The sequence below is a fragment of the Ursus arctos genome, unplaced genomic scaffold (assembly GCF_023065955.2).
Source record: "Ursus arctos isolate Adak ecotype North America unplaced genomic scaffold, UrsArc2.0 scaffold_2, whole genome shotgun sequence".
Taxonomy (NCBI): domain Eukaryota; kingdom Metazoa; phylum Chordata; class Mammalia; order Carnivora; family Ursidae; genus Ursus; species Ursus arctos.
Window position 1 is genome coordinate 51,547,103 of NW_026622874.1, and position 17,214 is coordinate 51,564,316.

The following is a 17,214-nucleotide window of genomic DNA, read 5'->3' on the forward strand; positions in this document are numbered from 1 at the left end:
GGCAGCGAGCCTGCTTCTCCCTCTCCCTCTGCCTGCACCTCCCCCTGCTTGTGCTCGCTCTCTCTCTGACAAATAAATAAATAAAATCTTAAAAAAAAAAAAAAGAATAGAAGGAATGAGAAAGAAAGTAGTCTGCTTCCCTACACATGTGGAAATGAAGACAGAGTTCGATGGACTTCCCCAACATCACAATGCTAGGCAGCAAAAAAATCGGAATTAAAAGCTAAAGCATGGTATTTTGCCAGACACACGGGAGAAGCTCAGTTACTATTTACGGAGGTGTACTAAAACTTAGGTCCATCCTCTGATTTTTTTTCCATGATGCTCTGCTATCAAAATTTCCTTAGTAAAATTTAATGTACCTATGAGATTAGTAGAGTTCTCACATTTCTTCCTGCACATTTTAAAATGTGTGTGATTTCTCCATTTTCTCTGATAGACAAAGGAACCAGGCCTCCTTTCTACAGCTCAACCAGTAATCAAAGGCATTCTTCACCTACGTTGTTGGTAAAAACTTCTGCTTCAAGTCCCTTTTTTCCTCTTTGCTTGACCTAAGGACAGATATTAAAAACTCAGTGGGTTAAGCCTCTGACTCTTGATCTCAGCTGAGGTCTCAATCTCACGGTCATGAGTTCAAACCCTGCGTTGAGCTCCATGTCGGGCATGGTGACTACTTAAAAACAAACAAACAAACCCCAAAAAACTAAATTTCCTCATGAAGTTTTGGAACAAATTTACACCTATTGATGTGTTTCTATAAAAAGTTGGGAAAAGACCCCTAAGGTCATTGGTATTGCCAAAAAAAAAAAAAAAAAAAAAAAAACCCTACAAAATTTTTTTGAATTTGTATTAGTCCAGCAGGTGAGTGTAATATACCCAGATTCTAGTTCATGGTGTCACCCACTAACCATGTGCCAGACCCCGTGTCTCCATTAGCTCTCTTGGTTTTTCAAAAACGTCACAAGGTAAGTTCTCTCTTCAGTCCCAAATTCACAAATAAATAGGCTGATGTAGGTCTTAGAGGTTATGCAAATTGCCCAGGTCCAGGAGGTGGTAGAGCCAGGGCCAGAATCTGGGTCCTCCTGAACCCACAGCTTGACCCTTACCATCTCTAGCAACAATAGGTAATGTTGATTTGGTCCTCATTCTACCCCACATGGCATGCTGAATACTTAACATGCAGTTTCTTACTAGATATTCACAACATTTCATTTGCAAATACTACTGTTTCAGCCATCATTTTATGGATGATGAGAGATCAGAAAGGTTTAAACAAACTTTAAAAAAAAAAAATAGGCAAAGTGGGGGTGCCTGGGTGGCTCAGTCGGTTAAGTGTCTGCCTTTGGCTCAGGTCATGATCCCAGGGTCCTGGGATCGAGCCCCACGTCATTGGGCTCTCTGCTCAGCGGGGAGCCTGCTTCTCCCTCTGCCTGCTACTCCCCCTGCTTGTGCTCTCTCTGTGTCAAATAAATAAATAAAATCTTCAAAAAGAAATAGGCAAAGTGAAAAGCATTTTTTGGCATCAGATAGCTACACAGGCCCTCCATGCTTCCTTGATTCATCTATACTTTGGCATATAGGCTGGCCTGGCTGTGTATGAATGTGGGTGCCTTGCCCTCATCTACAAGAGTCAAAGAAAAATACTTGAGTTGCCAAGGTGAAACCCATCATACCAATAAAGAGCCAAAAGCCCTTCAATCCTTCGATCAGTGAATTCTATACCTAAATAAAATAATTATTGCTTTCATAAAATGTCTCCGTTTGCCACTGACAGAGAGTAAACCGAATCAGTATGTCCTGCGATAGCCTTTAAATAACCAAGGAGAGATCAAAATAAAAATAAATCTTGACCAGATTTATAGGTGCACCTTGATTAGTTCTTGTTTTTTTCCTTCAAATAAGCAATACCTGAAAAAAATGAAAAGGGAATGTTGAGACCAGATATCTTGTAATAGATGGGTTTTTGCTGACATACAGTACGGCATAATGCTGAAAAACTAATGCGGGCCCATCATTCGTGAGGCTTACCAGCAAAGTAGAGCCCAGAAAAAGAAAAGGGGATTTTTCAGGATGTGGAATGGTGCAACCATTTGGATTTGAACTATCATTTTTTTTTAACTGTACTTCTTTGAAGTTTTTTTATGTTGTGGCATTCTGTTATTTTCTCCATACAGCCAACTGTTCGTTTCAAATGGTAGCAATTTTTTGACTCAAAAATTCTAGGGCTGCCTGGGTGGCTCGGTCGGTTAAGCATCTGCCGTCGGCTCAGGTCATGATCCCAGGTTCCTGGGCTGGAGTCCCACATCAGGCTCCGGGAGCCTGCTTCTCCCTCGGCCTGCAGCTCTCCCTGATTATGCTCTCTCTGACAAATAAATAAATAAAATCTTAAAAAAAAATTCTAACGTTAAAATTGAATGTACTTCATTCAGACATAATTCTGATACTGGCTAATGAGAAGGCATAGCTTGTAAGAATTTAACTGGAATCATTTGCCCACTAAGCCATCACTTCCCTTTGGCACCCTACATCATTAGTAGAAATATCAGTCAATAAAATTAGGGATTTATGTTTTTAAAAGAGTAAAGTCTCATTTTTCTATAAACCACCTTTTTCATGAAAACTTCTTTATTTCCCTCAGGCTGCACTTTATCTAAGATGTATTTGGCTAGTTGAATAAAAATACCTGTTAAAGGAAAGAAGGTTCCCACCAAAGCTGTTGAAATCTGATTTCATTTCAGATTCCACAACTAATGTTTTTTGTTTAAATAGATTTTGTCTGTCAATTTCTAGACCTGCTGTGCCATCAGCCTGTATGGACTGCTGTGGTCAACACGGGGGTTGTAGCAGCAAATTTTATTATGGACTGGTAATTGAATTGAACAGGTTTACATTTGAATAGATTTACTTCATCATGATCTCTGACATACTGCATGGGACCGAAATCCCTCTCCATCCATAAAGATACGTTTAAGACGGTATCATTCTCTCCAGGCTGAGAAGGCAAGTCTTGAGCCAAGGAGATGGCCAAACATAATTGTGCATTTATATGCAGGGTGTAATGCAATATTTCACTGCATTTTTAAGTACAAAAGAAAAGGAATATTCCTTGTTTACTCATAGCCATCCTTTTGGGGGAGGGGCTTAGAGAACTGGCATTTTCCCATCAAAGTGGGCATAAGGAAGTAAAGGAAAATAAATTATTATTTGAGTATATCAGCAACAGCAGCAATTCCCTTGAAAACAGACCCTCTAAAGGCTTGATAACAGCAACTGAAGAGGTGTGAATTACAGATAAGCACCGGCCCATTTCTTTCACCAACAATGTTTAATTAAACACAGTTCACACCTCCTCGGTCATTCTAACCACCCTTCGGGATTGCTCCTGCTTAAAAACCACAATGGGGGAAATTATTTAGGGGAAAATTTATTTTTGTTTTCACTTCATCCCTAAACCTGGAAGTGCAAAGAGTTGAATAAATAATAGTAGTAAAATTAAGCTAGTCAAAAAATTCTATCAACCTGGAAATGGAGACCTATCTCCACAGACTTTCGTTTTTGAAAATAAAATCTACATCTAAGACACACCCATTCAAAGTGCTAATTGAAATATTGCTTTTATAATACTTGAAAAAAATGGATTTGCCCTTCGAACATTATTCCTCAACACCCAACTTTTAATTAACTCATTTTGAATGAGCTTAAGTTTAGTTTGAGTCTCTACAGCTCAACTAAGTGTCAATATAACGACCAAAAATGGACCATCAGCTACTTATCACGTTATTGTAAACTAGGTTTTGTTTGTTACTCTGCTATAGGATTTAAGGCAATTACTATGATAAAGTTTCAGCCTCAAAAGCAGTAGGCTGTCACATCGTTCTAACTAAAAGGAAAATTCCTTGCCCTGTGGGTTGGGTCATTATGGTTGGGTTTTTATATATATTTCTTCCTTTGTCAAAACTCTCCACTGTCATTTCCATTAAGTTTTCTCTAGCAAGAACCACCATATCCAACTTCCTCACTGCTGCACCACTGGAGCCTAGAATGGTGCCTGGCACACGGGAGAAACTTAATAAATATTTAGCAAGTGCATTATAAATGTAAAACATATCAACTATGAAAAATCCCAATGGTGCCAAAGGCTATACAGTGAAAAGGGCAAGTAACTCATACATACATTGAATCATACTACTAGGGAATTTGTACTTTTATTTATTTATTTTTTTACTTGACAATACATCTTGCATCAACTTTTCATAAGACTTCAATTACAAGTTACACACTCTTTGTTTATAGTTTCTCCCCCACCCCCCACCCCAGGGGAAGGCGAGAGTCAAAGATGAGAAGAATTTGAGAGCATCTTCTTTGTTCCTAGTCAAACTAGGGATTAGTTCTTAGTGGTCTAGTAAAGGGCGGAGAAATAGGACATGAATTCCACATCCCAAAATACCAGTGACCCACTCACCTTCCTATGACATTGTTCACAGTAAAAATCTTGCATTAAGAACAAACCAGGAAAAATTATGAGATCTAGGAATGCCATACCTAACTAAAGCTCTGGTTTGTTCTTGGGGAATAAACACTTGGATCTATTTGGATCTAGAAGTTAAAAAATAAGGGACCTCCAGTAACAGCAAATATATAAACTTACAGGGAAACCCCATGAACAAAGTGTATGTTATGACTCAACAGAAGCAATACATTTAAATGTAAGTTGCCTAATTTTCTTTCAAACTTTGACTACCACATTTTCATTGTTACTTTATAAAATTATATTTATTTTAAACTGTGGCAAATTTTCTGAAGATAAAGGATAGTAAAATCTAAACTGTAAAAGAAAATGCACATCTGCAAAAACACACACATAGACAGAGATGCATTTAAAACCAAAAACAAAGACAGATCTAGGCTTTCCAAAGAAAAGAATAATTTCTTTCTAGCCCTAAGCTAAAATGTTAGTCTCATTGGACATGCTGACATATACAAATATTTCAGGACCTTGGATACGGGTGGAAGAAGTCAATGAATTCTAGAATCTGACTCTGTGTTCAGTTCTGGGCTCTACCACTTGTGAGCTGTGTGAGCTCAGGCCATAACTGAATCCATGGTCACATTATTCTGTGTTTGCTGGTGTTATCCCTAAGTGAAAGCAACAATTTTAGTATCATTATTACAAGCTCTTTATACTAGAACACAGGTCCAAAAGATAAGATTGGAAAAAAATAAAGAGGGCTTTAAACCTAAAATTAATTTTTTTAAAAATGGTAACAATATCAAATGGTGGGTGGGTTAATTAGCTTGACTGTGGCAATTTTACAATACATATGTATATCAAAACACCAAGTCATACACCTTAAATACACACAATTTTTATTTGTCAATTACATCTCAGTAACGATGGAGGGGAAAATCTCCCTGCAAAGGTAGAAATGAGAAGAAACACAAAAAGACAAGGACTAGCCTCTTACTGTCCTTCGTCCTTTGCCTTCTGCAACTCGTAAAGACGGAAAGAATCAGGACTACCAAGCATACCTGGTGGGTTGAGCTGCACATCAGATGTTTCCTACCTTGTCCCTTCCTGTTGATATCAAGCAGTTAGCCAGGACATATCAGAAAACTCAGGCGTAAAGATGTATTCTGCCATCGGATTCCGAGTGCTTACTGTGACCCCATCTTTTCCCAGTTTCTCTAGCGTTTCTGTAATTCCCTGCACACGCCCTTCCCCCATTCCCAGCCTCAAGCACAGGGCCCCTAGCCACATGCCTTACCTTCTTTCAGCATGCCCACTTTTAAACACTTCATGAAGCGGCAAGCCTGGCAGGATTTACGTCTGCGTTTTGTGATTTCACATTCATTCGTGGCAGGGCAGCTATATTCTATATTACCTAAAACACAGAGTTTGAAGAAAAGCAGTTAGATTTGCAAGACCCAGGAAAGGTGAGCATCCCAAAGGCAATGCCTACCCTGTTACTTCTGCCTCCTCTCTGAAAAACAAGTCACATGAGATTCATTAGGATGTCACAGATGTCATGACGCGGGATGCACTATGGCAACCACTTGGGACACACTCAGTAGGGGCGTCCGGGTGGCTCAACCACTGAAGGGTCCGACTCTGGATTTCGGTGCAAATCGTGATCTCCGAGTCTTGAGATCGAGCCCCAGGCTTAAGATTCTCTCTCTCCCTCTGCCCCTCCCCCACCACTTTCTCTCTCTCTCCTAAAAAAAAAAAAAAGATGTACTGAATAACTGTAAGATACATGGTAAAGTAGCTCAAAGATTAAGTTTAATTAAAACATTATGCTTAGTCTACCCATGCAAAATAACAATCTTCTAGAATTTCAGAAGCCAGAAGAACTTTCAAAGCAAATTATTTTCATACAAGTATGAACATCAAAATCATATTCCTGTATCATCAATCCGGATTTCTCTTGGTTTCTAATGTTCCAGTGTATCAGGCTTATTGTCTTTCTGACACCTAACAGCATAAGCCCCACTGTGAAAAATGATCGGGGGGAGGCTAATCTGGGGCCTTACAGTGAGCTCCTACAGGGCAGGGACCGAAATGACATGGTATTTGGGGCAACACTTACCCGGCAGGGCCTTACAACACGGTTCTCTGCTTAGTAAATTATTGAGGGGAGGACATGGAGGAAGATGACGATGGTCATCATCATCGTCATCATCATGTGTTACATTATTTGCATAATGAATTCCAAATACTCAAGCTCCACGGAAGTGCTATAAATAAAAATAAACTGCTATGAAACTATATTTTAAATGTCAGAGTTGACATTACTTACGGTCCTACCTACACATCTGAAGTGATAAATACGTAGCCAGAAGAAGATCCAAACTTTAACTTGAATTTTTTTTTTTCAATTAATGCCAATGACAGTGTGTGGGATGTGCTCTGGGGCGGCCTACAGCTTTGTAAAGAAGCTGCCTCTAAAATAAAGCCTCTCTCCCCTATCAGCTCTGTCACATCGTGCTTGAAGGTCTTTCCTTACTTTCTAACCCTTTCCCCTTGTGATTAAGTGCATTAGTATCTTAATGAAAATGCATTCTGTTTATTGCCCTCTTGGGAAGGGGGAGGTCATCACACCAAATGCATAAATTGTCATCGGAGACGGTCCGAGCATAATTGCAATTTTGCTGCTCCATGTTTGCAATACTCAGGGTCCATCCAAGTCCCCTGAAACAGGCGCAGATTCTAGTAATTAGCATAGAGTCTGCCTGGGACCACAGCATTGATGAAATATTTCAGAGTTAATCACACTTTGTAAACACTGATTTATATTGACTACCTTTCTCCAGACTGATGTCTCCTCATTAAATATCACATTAGTGGATTGCAGAATTGTACAAAGACTCAACTACTCAGCAACTGCTAATTCAACAGAAAGTAATACCTAACCACTTATAACTACTGAAAATTGGTTAAATATGCATGACTAAAATATATTTTTAAAAAAACAACAACTGTGCATTATAACTTGACATAAGTCTATCAAAATTATTTGGCTCAATTAGCATTCTAACTCAGGGCATTTATAATAATAAAAGCAACTACCTTTTAACGTAAGAGGTTAAATAATAAGAGTAATATTAATTGCATCAACAGAGGCACACACCATCACCTTCTTCAGCGATATCACTAATACCCAGAAAATTAAGGATAAGTCAAAGGAACCAGACTGGCTGGGTCATGGCTGGGAATAAAAGGATTTAGAGTCTGAACTTTAGATGAACCATTTTTCACTTCTGAGTTTCTTTAACCATCACTGAAAATGTATTTTGCATCCAGGGAGTATTGGTAGTAATTTCCTAGGGGTTAATTAGTATTCTCCTATCAGAACCTTCCACTCTATTACCTCTTCCTATACTTACTTAAAAAGAAACCTAGTCTTTTCTTTCCTAGAAAGAGATGAACAGGGCGCCTGGGTGGCACAGCAGTTAAGCGCCTGCCTTCGGCTCAGGGCGTGATCCCGGCGTTATGGGATCGAGCCCCACATCAGGCTCCTCTGCTATGAGCCTGCTTCTTCCTCTCCCACTTCCCCTGCTTGTGTTCCCTCTCTCGCTGGCTGTCTCTATCTCTGTCAAATAAATAAATAAAAAATCTTAAAAAAAAAAAAAAAGAAAGAAAGAAAGAGATGAACAAAAACTAGTCAGGAAAAAAAAAAGTTTCTAAACAGCATTTCTTGCCCCTTTTTGCCTGAAAAGTCAGTACGAAGTCTTCACTTTGCTTACTTTCCAGTACTAAAGCATGACCCACATTTTAACCCAATGCTGGAAACTTCTACCAGGGTGACCCCCCCCATCTCCCTCCCAGCCCCACAAAAAATCATCTTTCATGTCAAACTGGTTCCTCTTCCTCTGAAAATTCTTTCCTCATCCTCCACGAGAACACACTTCTGACAGGAACCTCAATGGGGCACGTGTGAGCTCACACCTGGACTAGGGCAGTTATCTCCTAACTGCGCATTTTGCCTCCATTCTGTCCCCCTGGAATCCATGCTGCATACCTCTTCCTAGGACTGCTTAATTAAAAATAAAACAAAACAAAAGAAAAAAACCTTAATTTAAAAAAAATCGATATACTTCTATGGCCTCTTGAATTAAATACAGAATATTGGATCAGCAAACAAAATCACCACTCCAATATGACTTCCATCTACTTATCCAGCAATATTACAATCATTACCTTATATGAATTTTCTGATGCAGCCAAGTCAATGTATTCATTTTTTGCTGTGTCCTTCAGACTTCCCTCTGAGATTGATCTATCTTTGCCCCTCTTTTCTTCTTAAAATTACTTCCAAGGCTCACTGTTCAACTCAAATTCCATTCAAATCTTTCATGAAAACCTCTCAGACCATCATAGCAGAAAATGACTTATTGGTTTTCATATCTTTTCAGGTACTCTCATCACATACAGACATGTCAGATTTTGTCATACCTTTTTTGCATGCATAGTACCCATTAGATGGTAAGATCCTGGAGGCAAGGACCATTTCTTATGCAGTAGGAAAATCTTCCTCCAAAAAGCAGTAAATAAGTAAAATAGTATGCCTCGAAAAACTTGTATAATCTTGATATCTCAAGGTCACTGTTATGAACACCAATTATGGTGCTGTAATGGAGTAATGTCCACAAGGTCAAGTGAGCTAGGTGTCCCATCAGGAAGCAATATTAAGAACACTAGGAAAACCATTCCACAAATAATAATAAAAAAAAAAGTATTAGGAAACCTAATTAATTTTTCAAAACCTTAAAAAGTAGCTTTGACAAAAATGGAAATGCATGGTAAAACAGAAAGAGATCATTGAGGAGAAAACCCCCCCCCCAAAAAAATACAAAGGCTTCTGGGGAACAAAGTGTGAAAAGGAAGAAAAAAAAGTAACGTAAAAGACTTTAAAGGAAATAAAGCGCATCTTGATATGAATAGGATACGAATAAAAGGAAAAAAATATGAAAAAACAAATGGCACCAAAAGGGTTAATTTTTATCTTGTTATAGTGCTTAGTATGACCTACAAAGCTGATGCTCTCAGAATTGGAGCCACATTGGAGAAAATATTTAGGAGCGATTCAACGACAATAGCTAAATCTACACAAATGACTCGTCTAAGAATGACTGTGCACAGATTTTTAAATGTCTTCAAAAAACAGAAGGAAAACTGTAAGATTACCACATGAGAGCTTCAGATCACATATAAAGAAGTACCCTAGTTTCCGTTCTAACCATTACATTCCAGAATTCTTCAAAGGGAAACATAAAGACAGAGAAATTTTTAATAGTGCCTCAGAATGAACTCTTGAGGGAGAGGCTCTGTCTTACGTATTCTGAGATCCTTGGTGCTGATCCATGAGCCTGCAATTTTGGATCACGTCCTGGGCTGGGATAGAAAGAAGTAGTTCCTGCTCTTGAGAAGTCCACAGTCTTACAGAAGAGCTAAGACATGTAAGCAAATAACAATACGATTTAGGGGGGTGGTTCTGGATTCAGTACTAGCATGCATACGCACACATATGCATTTCCACAAACGCAGAGATTTTGCCTAATGAATTCTCAATCTAGGAGTGAATGATGAACTATGCTGTGAAAAACGAATAAATAACTGTGTTCTGGTAGAGGCAACAAAACATGTTTTGTAAAAACTTTCACTGTGAAAGGATGGAAATTAGAGCAGCCCTGAATGTTTTCACAAATGATATATTTTCAGCCTAAGTGTATAGAAATTGTTTACGATGAATCAGGTATCCTTCAGCCAAATTTCAACAAATTAGTCTTGACATACATGAGTGATAACCTTGATTTCACTAAGTAACACTGGTTTAGGTCTTGAAAAACAAATCAACATTATTCTAAAGAACGTATTGGCTGGAGGAAAGCCTCTCTAATTTCAAAGCCCTCCCATTGAGTTACTTAGTTCATCGTTGTTGGCTATGATTGTCCACCCAACAAAGTCTTTGATCCGTGTTAGAGTCTACACAGATTCTGCCCTTGAAATACCTTCCCTGGTGCTTTTTCTATGCAACAACAACAACAACAAACCTATTTTATCCTAAAAATGTGCTGCCCCAAGCACCTGGATAATAGTGTTACATCTATTTTGGTAATGGCTCAAAGACATTACTCCCAGTAGACCACATGATCTCTGTGGGGCACTTGTTTTCCTTCAATTCACGAAAAGTGGAAACTAGACAAAAATATTTCCAATATCAACTGTGGGCACCTGAAATGTGAACACTAGACAGTCAATCAGGAGGATGCAGAAGTTATTGTTCACAAGCAAGGATTCTCATTTCAGACACGGAGTTTTCTTGGATTATAGCTTGCCATTTCCTGGGACACATTTGTTAGATGGCACCAGAGACTGAATTGGGCAGCTACTGAGGACACGACTGGAATTTTCCCAGTTTTGTCAAGAGCTGGGGAAGTGAGCTCTGTTGCAGAGGGAACCAAATCAACATGGAAGCTCTGGGTTTTTAAACCAGGCTGACAAGAATGATAGAGCAATTTATAATATCTCCTGGCAGCTTTTCAGAAAGTCCTGGGCTCTGATTACTTATTTCAGAGTCTTTTGTACAATTAGTTTGTAGGCAATATCATTTTCTCACTTACCGCTTAATAGAATCTTGCAGCTAGCTGGCGGATAGAATAACAGGGTATATGTTAAGCTCCAGCCTGGAGTGCCAGTGGATAATTTGTATATTCCTTTCAGTCACTTAATGGACTTTTACAGTTTGGCAGTGAAAGGGCTGAATGATGTAAATTAGCATGGCATCTCAAAATAAAAATATATGTCAGATCCTTACTCCCAACTCACATCACTCATACACAGTAATGATGCATTTGGCTTTATGTAGTTCCTGAGAGTTGTCCTCTTTTTCATAACATACAGACATCATAATTGTAAAGCCCATATGAAAGCATTTGTATATGTTCCCCAATTGTTTTAATTTTATTAACAGAACCAAATGGCTTGAGATGACCCACAGGGCACTCCAAGTGGGGTTTATCCAATTGTTTTCCAACATTAAGTGATTTTAAAATAATGGGATTTGCCTCGGTGCACAATTACAGAGCATTAAAAACATGCAGCCAATAATCTGTAGTATTTTTGCTCTAAATGATTGAAAATATAAAAAAAAAGAAAGAAAACCCTCTACTGTTTCATAGTAAAGGTTTTTCCATACAGTGATAGAACTTCCCTTCCTCTCCTTTTTTTTCTTTCTTGTTTTTAATGCTACTTTTTCCCTCACTACTTTCTGCCCATTCCACCTGAAATTGAAATGGTCTCTATAACTGGAATTATATAATATGGAACAATAATTTCTTACATATCTGTAGCAAAAACATCATAGTTCCATCAGTGCACATACTTTTTAATTTTTTTCAAAGAATCCCAAGTTAGACTTCAAAATAAGTTACCTATGGACACTATACCTGTTCCCAAGGGATTGCTCTGGCATTTTTTGAAGCTGCCTTTAGACTGCCACTGGAGATACTTTATAAGCTATAAAAAGGGGGGCAGTCAAAATACATTTCATTCATATTCACCCAAAACATCTGACTGCCTTCTTTATCACAAAATATGAGGCCAAATGATGTCTGTCCATTATTAAATTTCAAATTTACCTTCGAATTTCAAAGATCTCCAGATCACTGATGACATTTTGAGAATCTGCCTCAAGCTTTAAAAGAGGATACCCAAAAGTATTATAAGGAATGGCGGTGTCAGACTCCCAAAGGGGCAGGAAGTCACCTGTGACGTGGAGACTGTGGCATACTGAGGTAGGAGGAAAGGAGTGTCACATCCTGTTAATTGTCACACCCAGCTCTTAGCAAAGCAATTTCAATATACAGCATTATGCCCAAGTCGCACGTTCATTGCCTTTTGGCTGCCCCTCTACCCTCTAAAAAAATGAGGTGGAAGATAGGATATAGCAAGTCTTTTCATACTTGGTTCTTTCAGGTTCTATAGTATTAAATTCTGATAATCACAAACATAGTACACAAGAGCCATGACAGTATATTGGCATGGACTGTTACATTTTCACACTGAAGCTCACATGTGAATAGATGACGGCTTGTCCTTAAGGATGAAAAGATCAGAAAGAAGCCTACAAGCAGGCAGGCTCATCAACTCTGAGTAATGTCTACTAACTGGAGACCAATACCATACACTCTGGTTTCATCTTCCAGTGAACCCTACTGGGTGGGCCACTGAGCTTATAGTGGGTACCAACCATCTTCCTCTGTGATATATCTAACCGTAAGATTGTAATGACCTGTTGAATTAAATTAAAAAGGGATTAGCAAGGGGGCACCTTGGTGGCTCAATCCATTAAGCATCTGACTCTTGATTTTGGTTCAGGTCATGATCTCAGGGTCGTGAGATCGAGCTCTACACCAGGCTCCACGCTGACCATGAAAACTGCTTAAGATTCTCTCTCGCTCCCTCGCCTCCCCCCACTCATGTGTGCACGTGCGTGCACTCTCTATCTCTTAAAAAAATTAAAAAATAAAAAATAGACTAGCAGGAAAATGGTGTTGTAAAATGGGAGAAATTATTTAGCCTTGATTTTTTTCCAGGTTAAACAAAACATATCCTACCTTAGTTTCCCCCAAATTTGTAAACATGGCCTTAATTCCATGACTATTGACTCAACACTAGCACTGTGCATATTCATCTCAGAGAAAAGGTGGAAAAAATTATTGTATGCCCATTGAATGTCCATCCTTAACATACTACCTTGCATAGGGTTTAGAAAGACACCTGGAAATGAACGAGTGAAGGCAGAGGAGGAGAGGAGAAGAAGACAAATGGTAGATGAAGGTCCAAATTACAACTCTGCCATTCATTAGTTGTGTGAACTTAAATTAGTTACTTTACCTTTACTACTCTCGGGTTACTAAAATATAAAAAAGGAACAACCATGGGTACTTTATAACACGGTAAGAATTGCATGAACTATAGGTATTAAAATCATAGATCATGTTGTTCACCCTCTGAGAACAAAAGGAAGAGACATTATAAGATTTCATCAATTACTAAATACCCTCACTCTAAGACCTAAATCTGGAGTTTGGGAATATTACAAAACAACCTTCCTCGAATTTATGCAAGAGTGTGAAAATGAATATGCCATTCACCCAGAGAAGCTGAAGGAAAATTTTGTCTTGCCAACAACTCCAGTGTACATGGCTATATTTTACAGATACTAGGAGAGGAAGAAAGATAATAACTCAAGTCATTTTTTTAAAGCACCAAATTGTCTAAGAAGTGAATTTCTGAGACATCAACCACATCTCCTTGTGAGCATTTCCTGTCACTACGCTGCAGCTCATAAACTGCATCTCACTGGGTGTAATCTGATTATAAGCGAGGGTAAAGGATTTGCAAAGCTCTTCAAAATCCCACCTCAGCCTTATCCCTTCCCACAGTCTCAGGTCAATTTCTATCCTTATCCCAAGACCACCCCCTTGTCTGACATGTACCCTGAATTACTCCAAATTCCTAGAAAGCAGCATTATCTTTCCTGCTGGTCCTCTTCATGTGCCTCTTTTATCATGTCTTCAGTGAAGCTTTCCCAGACTCCACAAGACCGAGTCCTTACGGGTGTAACTCGTTCATCCCACACTCATCTTCAGGTGGGTGCTTCTCTTAGAACTCAACATACTTTATTATTTGTGTCTACTGAATCGCCCTCCTCCTGTTCCAACTGTCTATTCCTTGAGGACAGGGACTTACACCCCCCAGAATCCCTAGTGTCCAAAAGAATGCGTGGTCAAGTCAATGACCTACAGGAAGCCACTCGTTACCTGTCCACTTGATTTTTAGTGATCCTATTCCTCATTCCCTCATTTTAATATTTAGCCCCAAATTATTCATCAAAAAAAGCTAAGTATAGTCATTGACAGAATAAAACTGATAGGAATCTACCGACAACTTATCATTGGGTATTAAGCAACACAAATTTAAAGGATATTAGACTCCGAGGAAAACCTAATTTCCAATTGGTTCAGCCTCCTTGTTTTATAAAGATCACAGACAAGTAAATATGTACTGATTCATCTATGATCACTGGACCTTCCTTATAAAGACATGGACTAGTTAATTGAAAAAAAAAAGACTAAAACTCAAAATATTGGGGTGCCTCAGTCAGTTAAGCATCTGCCTTTGACTCAGGTTGTGATCTCGGGGTCCTAGGATCGAGCCCTGTATCCGGGCTCCCTGCTCAGTGGGGAGTCTGCTTCTCCCTCTCCCTCTGCCCCAACCCCTGCTCATGCTCTCTCTCTCAGATTAAAAAATATATATATATTAAAAAAAACAAAAATAAAAAAGACTAAAACTCAAATACCCTGACATCCAGTCCAACAGTCCCTAAATGCACCTATTGAAATTTGCGTATCAATACCTATAATAAACACTAAGTGCAAAGCACTACTTTGCGTTTTACAGATATGAACACCATTTGGCAGATGAGAGAATTAAGGTGCTGAGACAAGAGGTAACATACCCAGAATCACTTGGCTAACAAGTGCCTGAGCCAGAATGCGAACCCAGGCACTCTGGATCCGAAGTCCGTGCTCTTAACTATGATACAATGCTGCTGGGCTCCAATCTTTTAAAGTAATGAATTGAGTGTTGTTTGGAATAGAAATTAAAAAATGAAATTCCTATCTCTGAGAGTGTGCTTTGTGTAGCTGTCGTTGTTGCTATTGTTGCTGGTTGGAAAGGAAATCTTGATGCCTTGGAGTGGTAAGATAAGGGTGGTTCTTGGCATTGTCTTTTGCTGTTGTCAGACTTATGGAACAAGGGCAGCTGTGGGACAGGATAGGGTTGCTTTTGGGGAATGGAATCTCTCAACACCTCAAAAAGAAATCCCTCAACTTGTCTCTGTACCACTATGGTTTGTGGCCAGTTTAATCCCACAGAAACCAAACAGACCATGTCACCAAAGCGACAGGTGTCACGTAAACAACACATTTTAAAGATCCCCAAATAATGCCATTGTTCATGATAGGAGAAAAAGTAATCCATACTCAGCAGGGCGGTGTTCTGAAATGCATTTCAGAAGGGAATAAGTGTATAATAAAAACACACTCACTGAGGAAGATGATGGAGAGTACAAATCTCTCTCATCCAGCCAGGGTAACCAGAAATTCAATGTTTTTTAGCTTTGATATGATGCCATCCTCTTGGAAAAGGCAACTAGGTCTTATGCAGAACCTACGTGATGTGTGCAGCCCTGCATCTCAGTTTTTAAGCTCCAAGAGAGTAGGGATGGCGTCACAGGAGTATTTATAAAAAAGCTCAAAGAATACCACTGCCACAAGAAAGATGTTATATCTGAGCTAACCATTGCCCCCAAACGTGCTGTGCTCAGTACTCAAAATCAACTTTTACATGTTTTTTCTCTACCTACATATTTTGAACAACTCTGATGAGTTTGCTTATCTCGTTTTTAATACATATGACTAAAAAACAGTTTGTTAAAATAGGTGAGAGAAAGAAATGCTATAAAATCGAATGCAGCCACTATTTTTGAATAGAAATGCACATTTTGCAGTGGCAGTTATCAAACGGTACAAGAAGTCCACATGAGAAGCATAGAGGCATCACGATCATAACCTACGTGACGAAGCAACTGCCCTTTTTAAATTTTTTAAATTTTTAAATTTTTTTAAGTAAACTCCACACCCAGTGTGGGGCTTGAACTCACAACTCTGAGATGAAGAGTTACACGCTCTTCCAACTGAGCCAGCCAGGCGCTCCAAAAGCAAATGACTGTTAAATAGGAATTTCACTTCATAGCACCCCTGAAGTTTTCCTTGTACCTTCAGCAAGTAAAAGCAAGCACATCTTTTTCTAATATTGTCCTTAAATGCTTCCGTTCTTGAATGCCGTCAATGTGCCAAGAACTTTATCAGAAATGAGATTCTGGTATTAGAAACTTCCTTCTTTCAAGATCAAGTTGATGTATTCAACAGTACCCAAAGGTGATACAGAGTTGGGGGAAATCCTGCGGAGCTCTGATGGTAACTGCTCTGTACTTAAACTGTAGGAGGCAGTATAACAATGATTATAAGATAGGAGTCAACTGGATTCAAGTGCTGGCTCTACCATTTTCTGTAGGAGTCAGGGCAAGCACTTCAATTTGAAGTTACCTTGTTCAGGAATGAAATGGTAATGGGTCAAACCAATGGATACCTTAATGGCGTTGCTGTAAAAATCAAATGAGATCATGTATTCAAGGCGCTGAGCAGAGCGCCTGACACAGAAGGAGCATTGATTCTCAACAAGAATTACCACACTGTAATTCTACTCAGGGAAGGGATTCCGAAGAGCTAAAGCCGAAGAGCTAAAGGGGCTCTACAAACCAGGAGCTAGTTCTCAGTGCATGAGCAAGGAAATGCGAGGCAGAGAATTTCTTCCCGCCTGGTATAAGGAAGCCAAAAGGCATAGACCTGATGTTCACATCACAGGCACGTTACAAGAAGTACACGCAAACGGATATTCAAAAAGACCATAACCACTAATTACCCCAAGGGTCAGGGAGCTCAGACCTGACTGTTAACTGGATGTGGAGTAAAACAAGGAACGCCCAGATGAGAACGACGAAAGCTTCCAACATGTAGCGTTTGCGCCTAAAGATTTTCTTCTCTGAAACAAAACCTGTGTACTTGACTGTCTGCTATGACAGGGAC

The 17,214-nt window shown here is 39.2% G+C and overlaps 1 protein-coding gene across 5 annotated transcripts in view; it reads right to left on the reverse strand.

Moving 5' to 3' along the window:
- Nucleotides 1-17,214, reverse strand: part of ESRRG (estrogen related receptor gamma) — a 605,699-nt gene that overhangs the window by 146,787 nt on the left and 441,698 nt on the right. For all 5 annotated transcript variants that reach the window (XM_057315051.1, XM_057315052.1, XM_057315053.1 and 2 more), the window contains one exon: nt 5,766-5,882. In XM_057315051.1, coding sequence (XP_057171034.1) covers nt 5,766-5,882 — 117 coding nt within the window. The remainder of the gene's footprint in view (nt 1-5,765; nt 5,883-17,214) is intronic.